This window comes from Stegostoma tigrinum, chromosome 21, assembly GCF_030684315.1.
Source record: "Stegostoma tigrinum isolate sSteTig4 chromosome 21, sSteTig4.hap1, whole genome shotgun sequence".
In the NCBI taxonomy this organism is placed as follows: domain Eukaryota; kingdom Metazoa; phylum Chordata; class Chondrichthyes; order Orectolobiformes; family Stegostomatidae; genus Stegostoma; species Stegostoma tigrinum.
This window is the reverse complement of record NC_081374.1, coordinates 41,712,228-41,728,097: the sequence shown is the minus strand read 5'-3', so window position 1 is coordinate 41,728,097 and position 15,870 is coordinate 41,712,228. Positions and strand designations below refer to the sequence as shown.

The 15,870-nt window shown below is 42.0% G+C and overlaps 1 protein-coding gene across 1 annotated transcript in view; it reads left to right on the top strand.

Annotated features, from left to right (window-relative positions):
• LOC125462625 (ras association domain-containing protein 8-like) overlaps window positions 1–15,450 on the top strand; it is an 84,760-nt gene extending 69,310 nt beyond the window's left edge. The window contains exon 5 of the mRNA XM_048552843.2: window positions 11,997–15,450. Coding sequence (XP_048408800.1) covers window positions 11,997–12,106 — 110 coding nt within the window. The 3' untranslated portion in view covers window positions 12,107–15,450. The remainder of the gene's footprint in view (window positions 1–11,996) is intronic.
• Window positions 15,451–15,870: the final 420 nt, after the last annotated feature.

Sequence of the window (15,870 nt, the reverse complement as noted above, 5' to 3'; positions counted from 1 at the left end):
CCGTTTGGTAACCTTCTGTCAACATTAGGCGACGGTCCTGCATCAAATTAAGCTGCTGGAGATGCTGGAGACTCACATGGTTGACTACAGGAACGTAATCGATGAGGCATGGGATTTGCTGCATGTGCTGTTAATGAAGCGTTTACCAGGTGTTACGGTGGGCGATGTTGGTTCTCGTCAGCAAGTAGCTGTAATCAGTAATCTCATGGTCACTCACCTGGTGTCTGAATAACTTTACCACTTTGCTCCGTAGTCAGCCAGATTCTCCCAGGCTCAATGCTTGTGTCTTCAGGTCACATCGTCAAGTGTAGCTTTGGATATTCCACTGGTCATTCTGGAATATCCTTGGGAATGCATCTGTCTTCGATGCTACAGAAATGCCCCTACAATTATATGGTAGAGGAGAGGCCTTTCAGCCAATCCAGTCAATACCACCAAAAAGATACTACTACCTACGTTAATATCACTTTCCCACACTGGGCCCAAAGCCTCAGATGTTATAACATTTAAGCTCTCATCTAAGTGCATGTTTTAAAAGATTGTGATGTTTCCCACCTCACTGTCCTTCCAGGCAGTGCATCCCAGAACCCCCACCACCTTTTTGTGAAAAAGCCTTTCCTTAAATCCCCTCCAACCCTTTCCCTTTAAAATTATGCCCCCTTGTTACTGAAACTTAACCTCTGACTGATGACCGGCAACATATGTGGGAGTTTTGCCCCAGGAGAGGCACGATCACATTGGCAGCCCTTTAATGAGATGTGGAGAATGAAACACTGACAGTGGAGACAGAGTTTGTTGAGTCTCCTTTCTTGATAGCAGTAGGTTATTGATGTTTTACTGTCATGCAGCAAGCTGTTCGAAGCACAAGCATCTAACAGTCGGCTTGATGTTATTCCATGCACGGTTTGTCAGTCGGCCAAAGGTGGTAGCTGTTTTCACCAGAGATCAATCAATGCTGCATTTAAAGATAGATTGTCTGTCATCACAGTTCCAAGCTCACAGCGACTGCTAACCACTTTCAGTGTGGTGTTGTTTACCCTGATCAAGGACAGAGATCTGACATCCGGTCCCATAACCTGGGTTTCCGTGAAGCTTATAATTTTTGTTTATTCTTTCATGGGATATCGGCATCACTGACAATGTGTCGCCCATCCTAATTGCCCCCTGGGAATATCCTCCATTGTACTAATGGATAGAAAGTTGTAGCCGCAGGAGGCAGAGCCTATGTTTCTTGTGACTGATACTTTGTCTCAGCCACAAGCACAGAGCCATCAGTGGAGTTTAGCGGTAAACTGGGTTGTATTTTTACCTTCATTTTCTGTCCAGGCAGTTGGCAGAACTTGCTGCTGAACCCAATTCTGCTCCACTAGTGGTTAAGTGTCAAATCAAAACAATATGAGCTGTTCAGGTTAACCTGCCAAACATTCATTTGGCAAGGTAGGAGACAGAAGCCAGTTTGTCTCCCACGTAGGCTTATTCTCAATAACCCATTCAGCAAGCGTGAAGGCTTTCCCTTGGAGAAAACAAAATGACGTAGTACGGTAGCTCAGTGGTTAGCACTGCTGCCTCACAGCGGCAGGGACCGGGTTCAATTTCACCCTCAGGTGACCGTTTGGAGTTTGTACATTCTCCCCGTGTCTGTGTGGGTTTCTTCCGGGTGCTCTGGTTTCCTTCCACAGTCCAAAGATATGACGGTTAGGTAGATTGGCCATGCTAGATTGCCTAACAGTGTCTGGAAATGTGTAGGTTAGTTGGACTGGCCATGGGGGAGTGCAGGGTTACAGGGTTAGGGTTGGGGGGGTAAGCCTGGCTAGGTGCTCTTCGGAGAGTTGATGTGGACCTGTTAGGCTGAATGGCCTCTTTTCCACACTGTAGGGATTCTGTTGATAAAATAATCAATCTGTTTGGACATGTTATGATGCACCTCCAAAGCAAGAGAGAGTTGAAGCCTAAACTTCTGAGCCAGAAGGTGGGATCATGTCACGACAATCCCTTAGCTTTTGTATATATTATCAACCAACCTGTTCACATAAGGATATGACACAGATTTGGAACCTGAATCTTGGCCTTCCAGCATAGACGCCACCACAGATCCAGCAAAGCCCCGAAATAATTCAACCTATTTGGATATGTTACAGTACACCTCCATAAGAGGTGAGATTTGAATCCAATCTTTCTACGCCAGAGATGAGAACACTAGCACTGGGCTATAATAGGCCCTAAATCAAAATGCTTACAACTGTAGACAACAGGATTCAAATCTAAGTGGGTAGACTCAAATGGATTTCAAATCCATCACCCTAGCCATTCAGCAATGACAATTTTAGCCAATCTGCTCAGACATGCTATTACACCTCTCTCTGTGGTTGATCAAATTTGAACTCAGATCTTTTGGACCAGAGGCAGGACCACTCCCACAACACCTCAACAGCCCTCAAGTGCCCTTACTTCTACCCAATTAGTATCAGTTGCTCTTAATCACAACCAAAGCATGCACATCTCCACATTCAACAGACTTTTGATTTTGATTTGATCTGATTTATTATTGTCACAAGTACGCAGGTACAGCAAAACGTTTAGTTTTGTGCACAGTTCAGGCACATCATACTATACAAAGTGCGTTAGGGTAATAGAACAAAGCAAAGAGTACAATGTTATGGCTGCAGGCAAGGTGCATAGACAGCGAGGTCAATGTTAAATTTGAAACTTGAGAGGTCCATTAAGAAGTTTGATAACAGCAGGGAAGAAGCTGTTCTTGCATTTTTAAGTTTTTGTATCTTCTCCCTGATGGAAGAGGTCGGAAGATATTAGAATTGGGATGACAGGGCTCTTTAATGATGCTGGCTACCTTTCCAAGGCAGTGAGGAGTATAGGCAGAGTCAATGGATGGAAGGTTGGCTTGTATGACAGACTGGGCTATATTCACAACTCTCTGTAGTGTCTTATGGTCCTGAGCTGAACAATTGTCATACCAAGCCCTGATACATCCAGGTAGAATTCCAGATCCGGACACTAAATTCACAACTTTCAGTTCTGGTAACTTGTAACCACATTATTGAAACATTCAATACAAACACTGAGATGAGTAAGATGAGGCTTTCAGGGCAGACTTGACAAAGCTCAGGGGCTGCAGTTTGGGAAACTGTTCAGTTCATCCTGCAGGGGTTAAAAGGAAGTGAGTGTCAATAGTGAAGAGTGTGAGTGCAAGTCTACTCCAGCAGAACTCAGCATTCTCCTGGGAAGTAATAATTGTATCATGGGATGCTTTCTCTTTCAGGTCATGTCATTACTGAGTGTGGAAAATCCTGAATTAGGGCCTAGTGTGAAAAATAATTGCAATCACAGTTCTGTTCAGCTGATTATGTGCTACACACCATGATTGATCATTCTTTCTCCCTATCCTAATATTCATGTTGCCAGCAGGGTCAATGACATATTGTTCTGTTAGTAGATATTCTCATTGGACTGTGGGCCTCTTAAGGGGGCAGTGCAATCATTTCACTGCTGAAATCGAAAAGATAAAGAATTACAACCAAATTCCAGCTTGATTAATGCTATCTTCATTGTTTTTAACTTGATTAAACATCTGAAATCTGATGGCAAGCAGATTGGGTAAGGATGGAAGATTTTCTCCCCAGTGAATCACAATGAGCCAGATGGATTTTTAAAAAAATACATCATAGTTGTTATGTTCATCATTACCGAGATTAGCTTTCAGTTCCAGGCTCATATGAACTCCTCCAGTTACAGTGTTGGGGGTGATTTGAACTCATATGCCAGAGTGTTTAAAAAACACAGAAATTGCTGCAGAAATTCAGCAGGTCAGAGAGAATCTGCGGAGGCCTGCTGAGTCACTCCAGCAATTTGTGTTTCACTTTCAGATCTTCAGCATCCGTAGTTCTTTGATTTATCCCGCAGTATTAGCCTGAGTCAACTGACGTTCTACCAGACTAACATCTGTCCCTAAGTATTGGCCTGCATTCTGGTCATAGAACTGAGATGCCTTGGAAAAATGACTGTAACTAATCCTCCTTACTGGTATCAGCGTACATTATTGATACCTAGTGGGGAAGAATGCCCATACAGAGACTTCAGCAGAAGAGAGGATCAGTTTTGTTGAACAGATTAGGTTTACTACATAATATTCGATCACTAGTTAATGACATCTGAACGACATAATCTACTCTTGTGAGACCTTAAAGGTAAGCACATTGTTTTAGCCTTTGATCTGTAGTTGCAGTAACAACGTTTATGTGACCGGGGCAATTCGTTTCAAGTCAATGAAGATCATAAGTCAGTAACAGCAATGCATTGAATAATAAGGGAGGATGGTTAGATTCTCTTTTGTTAGAGATGGACAGTGCCAGTTTTAAAATTATTTGCAAAAGAAGCAAATTGTGAGGTATTGAAAAGTGTCTTTTTCTTGTAGTAAGCAGTTAGGGTGATGGAGGCAGGATTCATTGAGGCATTCAAAGGGACATTAGATAATTGTCAAAATAGAACCAATGTGTGGGGTTCCGGGGAAAAGTCAGGAGACTGGTACTAAGTTAAGATGCTGACAGAGCCTGTGCAGACATGATGGGCCAAACGGTCTGCTTCAACTTCCCATCAATCGGTGAAAAAAACAGAAGAACCTTTTTATAGGTAGGAACATAAAGTTATAGAATGCAACTGATTGAAGCCAATACCATTTGGAAATAGATTGGCTTTACCAGCTGAAGGAAGGCGACCTAAAGACATATAGAGAGCCGAGCAAAATGCAGACTATTTTATGGAGCAATTTGTTCCTGAGTTGCAATTCCATGTATTTGTATGAAGGATGCCCCAGATCCACACTGATCCCAGCCGGAATAAATCAGTATGATCAATAAAATGTGATCAAAAGCATCATTATGCTTTAGTATTCACTGTGACATAAACATAAGAAGCTATAGAAGGAGTAGACTATTTGTCTGCTCAAATCTGCTCCACCGCTCAATAATGACTGATTTACTCTATCTTCCAGCTTTCCTTTTCTCTGTCTTAAATAGGAGACGTCCCCCCCCCCCAATTTTGAAAATGTTCCCACTAGATGCAGACTCCTCCATGAAGGGAAACGTCATATCAGCGTTCAACCTGTCCAGCTCTCACAGAATCTCTGATGTTTCAGTAGGGTGACCTCTCATTTTTCTAAACTCCAGTGAGGATAAACCCAACTTGCTCAAGTTTTTCTTCCTGAGTCAGCCCCTTGCAGGTTCATGGTGTTGACTTGAGTACAAAGAACAGAAGAACATATGAAATAAGAGCACCATCTGGCCTATTAAGCCTGCTCCACTATTCAATAAGATCATTCGGGAACTTATCGTAGACCCAGCTCCACAGTGCCCACCAGCCTGGCTAGCCCTCTGAAAGAAGATAAAAGCAGCTCATTGTGAAAATGAGCAAAGCTTAGCATTGAGCCACAGAGTCTAGGAAAATCTGACACTCAATCTGTTGCCTATTGTTGTGGGAAAAAAGAAAAAAGACCCCTCTTCAACCTATGGTTCTACGCAAGCAAAGACTTTTATTTGAGCACAGGCAAGGGAAAAGAACCTGGATACCCAAAGAACACCACAAGACATTGAGTTCACCACACATACTGAAAGCACATAACTTCCTGGTTTTAATACAATGTTGTACATTAGCCATTAATTATTGACCACAACATTTCAATCCATAATCTCATCATTAAACTGAATTATGCAAGCTCAGCAGATATCCCTTGTTATCTCAACTCTTAGCCTTGGCTCAACTGGTTTCAGTTCCCTTTTTCTCCTTGGAGAAATGGATAACAAATTTACTCAAATTTCTAAAGTTAATTTTATTACAACTCCTGAGCTACAGCCTATAGACTGCCCTTGGTCAATTTGTTACAACTCCTGAGCTACAGCCTATAGACTGCCCTTGGTCAATTTGTTACAACTCCTGAGCTACAGCCTATAGACTGCCCTTGGTCAAGTATCCCATTATGCTAAGAGGCGGCCCATATATCTAAAGCACTTATTTCAAGATTGTTAATTCATGTAATAGTAATGGTACTAAAATTAACCACTTCATGAATCTACTTCTCCTGTGCTGTATTACATGATAATATGATAGGAGCGGCACGGTGGCTCAGTGGTTAGCACTGCAGCCTCACAGCACCAGAGACCCAGGTTCGATTCCAGCCTCGGGTGACTGTCTGTGTGGAGATTGCACATTCTCCCCGTGTCTGTTTGGGTTTCCTTCAGGTGCTCCGGTTTCCTCCCACAGTCCAAAGGTGTGCGGGCTAGGTGGATTGGCCGTGCTAGATTGCCCGTAGTGACCAGGGATGTTTAGGTTAGGTGGGTTAGAAATGGAGTAATGCAGGAATAGGGAAATAAGTTGGGGTGAGATGCTCTTCGGAGGGGCGGTATGAACTAGTTGGGCCAAATGGACTGTTTCCACACTGTAGGGATTCTATGATCAATGAGTATTACAACTGACCTCAGCATCTTTGGATAATGGAGCAGGGACAAAGATATCAAGCATGGCTTCCACATCTGGTCGTTGTGATACATAGATCTGCAGATAAGGCTGTGTTCAGTTATAGTATACTCTGTGGTAAGATTACTTCTAATGCTATTCATGATGACACATTAAAGATTAAAATCTGGAGAATGAAACCACTGCTAACAACAATTCATTATTGGAGTCCATGCCTTCAATGCTAAGGCCCTAAGCTCTGGAATTCCTTCCCTAAATCTTCGAACCACTTTCCTTTTTAAAGATTACATTGTCAAACTCAACCTTGAATATATTCAATGACTCAGCCTCCACTGAGAAGACCCTACTACATCATTGATCAAGGCTTTGGTTATCTATCTTAATACCTGCAAAAATGACCAAATGTCAATCATCTGATAAGATTGCTGTGAAGTGCATTGGGACATTTAACTATGTTAAAGGTGTCATGCATATTGTAATTTATGCTGTTGAGCTGGGAAGCTAGTGTGAGGCTGAATAATTCTCTAACCAGAGACTGGCAGAGGCAGAGTTGTTGATTAGTTTTAAAGCAGAGTAAAGAGATTCTCTGAGTGACAAGGAAGTGAGGCAATCAGGATAGGCTGGAAAGTGGAGTTGAGACTGCAATCTGACCAGCCATGATCTTATTGAATAATGGGACAGATTCAAGAGGCCCGATACTCTGTTGTTGCTTCAACGTCAAATGCTCGTATGGTGAATGGTGGTTTTTAAAATGGGAGCTCCAGTTAAAAAAAAGGGAATGTGAAAAAGTTGCAAGATCATCGAATTTTGCTATTTTCTACTTGTTGATTGGGTGCACACTGACACTTCTTCAGTAGAATAATGCGGAATGATTTTCGGTCACGATGGTGCTGGTTTTCTTCCTGCAAGTGACACAATCTATTTGAAGTTAGGATGGGGTCAATTTTGCAGGGCATTCCCGTCCTGAACACACAAATATGAAACAAACAAAAATCAATAACCAACGGCAAGAGAGTCATGGGGGTTTACACAACAGAAAAAAAAAAGCTCTTCGGCCCATCATATCCATGCTGGCCAAAAAACAACCACCTAACAATTCTAGAATTCTAGGGAATGAGAAGATTTGGGAGCTGGGGGTATGTCTTCCAGAAAGGAACGCCCAAGTTAATAAAGCAGAACACTCACTTTCCTGGATCAGCAAGAATCCTCCAGTCCCAATCTTATAGGAGCCCCAGCAAATTGTTCAAACCTTCTGTTGTGATATTGTACACTCTTTGGGCAGCAATGGAGTTACAATTGTCCAGGAGCTCTGGAGGGAGGGATAGTACAGACTAGGAAATCAAATGGAACCTCTTTAATGAAGAAGAGAAAGGATGTATATTAATGCAGTGACCCAGATCTAAATAATGATTCAAGGCTTTACACAGACTCGAGGGCATATGCTTAAACTGGGTACAGGCCAACTTGAAAATGAAGCCCTGCTCTGAGGCAGGATTTCTGCCTGTCAAAGTGCAAGAAATTATGCACGGGAATCTCCTGGTCTTGTTGTGTCACCATGACGATGGGAGAGCAGGTCTGCCACCTACTGACAGATCACAGCCTCATCTCTATCCAGTATTCTAGGTATGAATCGAGTGGGTACATTTTGAACAACTACCAGGAGAACTGCCAAATGAGCCTACATACTGGAGCCCCAGCCTGGGTGGATAAAAAGCCTGCAAAATGGTCCTGGAATTGATTGCCATCAGGAACCTGGCCTTTCAATCATCGTTGTCTCCATGTTTGGAAGAACACCAGTGCTCCATGTGTCTCTCAGAGCTATAGAGGCAAAACTGACCAGGTCTGCAGCAGACAGAGCTACCTCTCGCTTTCTCTTTCACCGACGTCGAGCACTGAAGGGCTGGACACAAATAGAAATTGTTGGAAAAGCTCAGCAGGTCTGACAGCATCTGTGGAGAGAAAGCAGAGTTAATGTTTCAGGTTGAGCGAACCTTCATCAGAATCTTCAGTAATTTCAATTCTTGTCACTGATCGACAGCACTGGTAGTTCTTTCGCTTTTTACTGAAGGGCAGGAGACAGCTCCCCAAATTCAAACAATAAAGCAACCAACTGATCTGCATACACCCACTTGTTCCAAAGACGGCATCATTACTCCAAAAGGGAGGGGTTTTTCGGAATCATCACATTCAGATGTCTTCCTTGCTAAGTTATAGAAACACACCCACTGGTTACAATACACTTAGCTGTTCTTTCATTGCAACTTTGATTCGTTTCTTGTATAGAATCCAGTGAAGAGTCAGTATCAGCATGTTCATCTCTTCGACTTCCTGTGACGGTAACATCAATGGCTCTATATTTAAAGGGAATCTGATGGTCGGGGTAATTTCGCATGTACATGCTGTCCTGGGAAACCTCACCTGCATTTAGTAGATGCACCACTTTCAGAACTGGTGACCAGAGCAGTGGTCAAGCATTCCCACCCTGAAATGCAAACTGCACAATGGGGAAACTCAAATTAGCAATAATTAAAATCCTGAGGTGCTACATGGGTGCGTAAATCAGTTAACAAATGACACCAAGCAAAAGAGAGAGATCTGAGGCCCAAAGGCCTCATATTTAATTGAAAAGGTAGATTTTAAACAGGGCTTTAAGGGACGTGGAGGGGCAGAGAGGAAAATCTGAAATTAGGGCCAAGGGAGCTGAAGGCTTTGTCACTAATAATGAGGTGAAGAAGGTGAGAGATGCTCAGGCAGCCCTTACCCTGTATATTGACGTAACCTGGCCTGTTCTGCACCACAACCTGTTTGTGTGATTGCAAGTAAAAGATGGCTCCAATGTTCTGGCTGTCATCTACAATTATATTGAGTTCAAAGTTCCAAAACAGTTATCAACACTTCAGGGATTCACTCAAGAGTCAGACCAGTGTTCACTCATGGTATAGCCACACTCTTCCCTTGATTCATTGACACCTTGCTTCAAAATGGATTGCCATATGAAGTTCCAGACATCAATCTGCAGGCAATGGGTTTCAGCAATCAATTCTTGACAACAGATGATTGTCCTCCAGCTCAAGTAATCTGTCACCTTTAGCATCTGGTGCTAGCTCTGAAGCAATGACTTTCTGATGAGTATAAATATTTTCTATGCTGAGGTATTTCTCCTACAATGTGATATTGCGTTCTTGTGTGACCTCATGCTATAGAAAATCGCCACGGAAAATCATGTTACAGGGAAATCGCAACAGAAAATCATTATACCTGTACAGCAGAAAGTTCACATTATCCAAACAACGTCCAATATTCATTAATCACATTACAGCCAATTTATGTTGAAGAAACACGTATTATAGCAGAAATACCTGTATTGCGATAAACCGGTGAATAAAACTTTGGCTCAGTGGTTGCACTCTACCTTCTGAATTAGAAGATGCAAACCCATTCCAGAGAATTAAGCATAACATTGATGCTGTGACAGTCCAGTGCAATTCTTTTTCTATTTATGTATTACAGATGACACATTTTGTCTTCTTTAAACTGTATAATCTTTTGATTTTGTATATATTTTGAATGAAAGATTTATGACGATTCATGTGATCACTCCTCTCGATTCGCATTAGCTGCATTTTGTTACCATGTCCATAATCTTTGAATTTCTCCCAATCCTCTATCTTGGGTTTGCCTCTCTTTCTCATGGTGACATGCGCATTGTTGGCATTTGGATTCTGCAAAAGTGAGTACATGACCATTATACAGAGAAAGTACAATCATGTAGCACCTTATCATGTTTCAGACCAATTCAAAATCCTTTCCAAGCAATACGTTTTTTTGAGCTGTAATCATTATTGTTGAATACCCAATGACGGTGCCCAACTTGCAAGCAGCTCCCACAAAGAAAAACTAGCGGATAAGTAATTACTGAACCTCTGGACTTGAAAATGATATTTTACACATGTGAGGTGGATGTTGGTGCAGTTACGATATTGAAAAGACATTTGGAATCAGAAGGTTTTGGATGGATATGGGCCAGACACAAGCAGGTGAGACTAGTTTAGTTTGGGAGCCTGGTCAGCATGGACTAGTTGCACTGAAGGGTCTGTTTCCGTGCTGTATTACTCTATGGCTCTAAGTCCCATTAAATCAGCTTTAACTGCTGCTGGAGATTATAATATGCTAAGTAGCCTTTTCACTTTTTTCTTTCTGTCACTTTTATGTATCTCTTAATCTAATGCTTCCTTGTCTCTCTGTCACATTTTTCTCGTTTTGATTTGACATTCACTTAATTATTTCACTTACAATTCCTGGTTCAAAACCTGTGCAGCTCTTTAATGATTTTTCTAAGGCAGTGTTTGCTGACAACGGCAACCAGTTCTCGCTGTCTCTTCCCACTCCCTCCAGCTTCCCTCGTCGCTCCTGAGTTTCTGCCCTGCATTCCCATTCCCAACAGCTTCGCTTGTCGCTCCTGAGTTTCTGCCCTGCATTCCCATTCCCACCAGCTTCCCTTGTCGCTCCTGAGTTTCTGCCCTGCATTCCCATTCCCACCAGCTTCACTTGTCGCTCCTGAGTTTCTGCCCTGCATTCCCATTCCCACCAGCTTCCCTTGTCGCTCCTGAGTTTCTGCCCTGCATTCCCTTCCCGACCGCTGAACTCCAATTCAAAATTGTACATGCTTCCCTGAGCATACACAGTGCTGCCTTTACACATGACGTCATGCCTGAGGTCTATGTGATGATGTTAGTGGTTTGGAACTGTGCATGTGCACATTCCTGAATGAGCTCAGTGTGAAATTGCCCACAGTTGCCAGTGTCAGCAAACACTGTGTCGGAACTTACGCAGTTGTATAACAAAACAAAGAACTGTAGATGCTGGAATTCTGAAACAAAAACAGAAATTGCTGGCGAAACCCAACAGCTCTGGCAGCATCCCTGGAGAGAGAAACACAGTTAATGTTTCGAGTTCAGTGACCCTTCTTCCAAAAAATTGACTCTGCTTTCTCTACACAGATGCTGCCAGAACTGCTGAGTCTCTCCAACAATTTCTGTTACTGTTTATAACACACACCCGCTTTCCCTGATCTCGCAGGTCCCAGAAACCCTGGAGAGAGCACCATGCTGATTGAAGTCTTCCTGGTCGCAATTTGACAGGCAAATCTCCACAGAAGGGTTTGCTTTCTCTCTGTGGATGCTGTCTGACCCGCTGTGATCTCCGGCATTTTTTGTTGTCAGTTCAAAACTCCGTAGGAGCTGTATGGTAAAATGCAAATTTACCAAAGAGTGGGCACCCTTTGTCTACCACTCACAGCAACATCTTTTTAGTGTGGATCAATAGATTATTGATCACGCCCTTGCACTTCTTCAGAATAATGTCAACTCCCATGGCACAATGTTCATTTCCATTCAAATTGCAGATATGGTCAGAAAAGGTACTCACATCTCCCTCTTTTAGTCATTGATAGCTCTGTTCTCACATTAATATCAACTTGTCTGTTTATCCATGTTTGTTCTCTCCTTCCACAGAAGATCAGCTCCATCAAAACTCTCCCGAATATGAAATGCTTCCTGCCAAAGCCAAGATTCTCCAGTATTTAATGGTCTCCAGTTTTAACCAAGAAGGGATCTATGTATAAATTTCATTTCATTCCATTCTGGACTTACACGAGTAAAACAGATCACTCCAACACATGCATAGCCTGTGCTAGCAGACTTGGCTCAGATAGAGTTGATAAGTATCAGGCAAATAGGAAGCAGCAGTGGATTATTGGAAACATTAGAAGGGGGTCGATTTTCTTGCTTTAAGGCTTTTGCCACATGAAGGTAACCTGCATCCAATTGCATCTTGTATTTGGATGTTGCTGTTGGTCTGGACGCAATAATAGCATGGAGGCATTACCCTAATGCAGTTCAGTCACATCCAGAAAGACCCGGTTATGATACTGGGAATGAATCTGAACATTTCACTTATAGTATTGAAGCTGGTGCAATTCATTTGTCAGCAGTAACAGTACAAAGACAGTGTTCTGTACAGGGTCGACTACAGCAATAAATTGTACTTATAAAATGACATTAATTAGATAAAATGCACTTAAGCATTTTGGCCCAAAGAGGCTGAAAGCATGGTCACCAATAGTGGAAAAATTAGAATCAGGGAGCTCAAGGGGTCAGATTGAGATGAATGCTGATATCCAAAGGGTTAAAGAGAAGATTGCAAGTATAAAGAGGGCATCCATCGAGCACAGTGCACAGATTTGGGATGGCAAATAACATGCTGTGCATTTGACTGTTAAGTCATTCTACAGTGCATTTACAACTGGAACAATGTATACTTTGTTAGCCCATTGGGTCCTCTAATTTGTACTTATAAAAAGACAAACGTTATGTTATTGCATTAACACAGTCTATCTTATGTTTTCATGTGAATCTGACACAGAAACCGATGCTAACAGGATATATATAATACCCAGAGATGTGTTACTATCAGGAACTGAAGGTTCGCTGTTCTCCTGCAGTTTACTAAGTTCCTGTGCATGTACGTGGGTCATGTACTCAGACTGAAAACCATATTTCCAGACTTGCAGGATTTCAATTTTCTTATTCACTGCACAGTATTGTAATCATCTCTAATCTTGCCAACACATAAGCGATGTAAAACTGGTGCAGGGGACATACAATACAGAAAACACTGCAAATGCAAAAATGTACTGGATAATTAGAGAATGAACACATCTTTTTCCCACTCCAAAGTTTGCCGCTCTATAACAACAGCAGTTGAAAGGTCAATCGTCAAAACTCGAAAAAAAGTACATTGATGGACCTCGAAAGGAAGCAAAAAATTTCCGCCATTATCACTTTGCTAGCAATTTGTTTTATCCATCAAACAATTCAGATCGTTTCAGATCACTTAACTGTGAAATAGAGTCACATGTCAGTGTAATTCATTCTTAAAGCTACTGTGCTAACAGTGTAGCTTGTTTTCCTGTACCATGGGCTTAGAAGTACTTTAGGATTGTCCTGGTATCTCCAGTAATGCAGAAGTCATCTAACAGCACAGAAATTGGCTATTCTATCCATCAGTTCTTTGGCAGATTAATCAAAGCACATGCTTTGAATATAAATATCATTAGTTATAATAACATTGAAACTTGGAGAAAAAATGTTTATGACCAGATTGTGTGATTGGAGGCAGGAGACGATGTAGTGAAACTTTGAGGAGTGTATAAAACATTCATAAATCCCTTCATGTGAAATGGTTCTATCCATTCACCTGCATTCTGATTTTCATTGCGGTTGCTGGGACAAATGTAGGGAATTTCTTTGTTGTCTTCAGCATAGATTTGGGAGAGGTGTATTTAGTGAGCTCACACATGTCAAAGCCCAAGTTTTCATTATTTTAGTTGTAAGTGCAGAGTAGGAAAAGTTACAAATTTCAAAATTGCCCTAGACTGTCAGATTTTGGTTCAGTGCAACTGGGGAAAGGGTGATAGGTGGTGCCAGGGATGGTACCTCCGCAAGAGTTTGAAGGCAGTTTTTTTGCTGTGTTTAGAAATAGTTTGCCAGCTTCAGTGCTCCAGTACTTTGTCCCTGCAAAAAAAAACAAACATTCTTCTTGCTCTCACCATCACATAATCCCTGTGCCCCACACGTGCCACCTCATGCTTCCTGCTAATTCCATTGCCCTTCATGCCCTTCATGCCCTCCATGCCTGCCTACAGCCCTTCAGCCTACTCGTGACCCTTTATAGCCCCATGTCAACTTAGTGCCAGCTCGTGCCAAACAAGACCCTCCCCAAATAACACCCTTTGTCCTTACACCCTCTATGCCCAACTCACCATGTATCCAACATGAGCAGACTGCAGCACCCATGCTGAAGTGAAACAGGTTTTGAGTTCTTGAGAGTTAATGGCGAATTTACAACTTAGAAAGCACTCTCAATGAACAAAAAGTATGTACATTTCACTTTCTTCAGTGACTTAATTTAATGAGTTTGACAGTTCTGACAACTTGACAGTTCCAATGAGCTTCATAATCCTGTTGACAACTTGACAGTTCCCTTGACAGCTTGACATTACCAATGAGTTTCATTGTTTCCTTGACAACTTGACAGTTCTTTTGACAGTTTGACAGTTTCAATAGGTTTATTCACCTATTATGCACATTGATGTCTACCTTTAATAATCTCCAAAAGCACAATATCTCTCAAAGAACACCATGCCTGTCCCAAAGAGCATCTTCCCACCTCAAAGACATCCCTGGGCCATTCAAAAGAGGAACCAACGTGACACCAAAGATCTAAAGCAGCACTGGACCTTCTTCTGAAAAGTGTAAAACCCACAGTTTTGGACAGGCACATTACCTGTAACAGTGCAACAGAAACATTCAGTCTCAGAGAGCTAGTACAATTCTTCAGGAGTTGATGCACTGTAGCCAAAACAGGTATAATGGGAATGGGCCCTTGATCATGGTCAACATTGAATATTAAGGATTAGTCCAAACTTGCTGTCCATATTAACTAGTTTGTAAACTTTCATTCCATTTCTTATCCAATTGAGCAGTAAGGAAGATTCAATAAGTAACACAGTCCCGAAGAACACCAAGTCCGACGAGCTGATCTTTCCTCCAATAGCATTAAACTCATAACTACACTCATGTAAAAGCTTAGCTTAAAGGGATGAACTTTTTCACAACACACAATGTTGCATCATGGCACAGACTGTGGCCCAGTCAGGCCTGTACCTTGAAAACAATCACTTGACCTCACAACATATGGTGTTCTAGTATAAAGGTACACACCTAATCTTCAGCCATTCTTTCTGTAATGGATTCAGCGCAGTGCCTTTAGACAGTCAGCAATGTGCACAGTAAGCACATAACCCAGACTTTGTGCATAAATCTGTGATATTGCAGCCACCAATAAACTTAAAGACATGGCTATCTGCGGTATATGATGTGTGCTAAGATGTAAATAAAAAACTACAAAGCATATCAGACAACCATTTTATTACCTAATATGAAAATCACTGAAAATAAACATTGAGAATGTCGAATTCACAGCAGTGTTGGTTTGCTCATTAAAGAATAGCCAGTATCCGCTGAGTTCGGTAAGGGTGTGGGCTAATGATCCCAGAGCTTTTCCCTTTATCCGTTTTCTCATTCTTTGTACAGTGGGTTTGATCTTAAAACAGATTCAAGACACTCTGGAGTTGAGATTGGCATACTTCTAGCCAAATTCCCTTGGAGCATATGAGCCTTGCCATGCAGGCTATGACTGCTATCTCCACTTTCTTGAGGCTCCTCAGACTTAGGAGGACTCCACATTCTGTTCAAACACTCCTTATTGGTTCCTAGCAGCTGGAGCCTTACTCCAGTTCTCCTCATCTTATTCCCAGGCATTCGC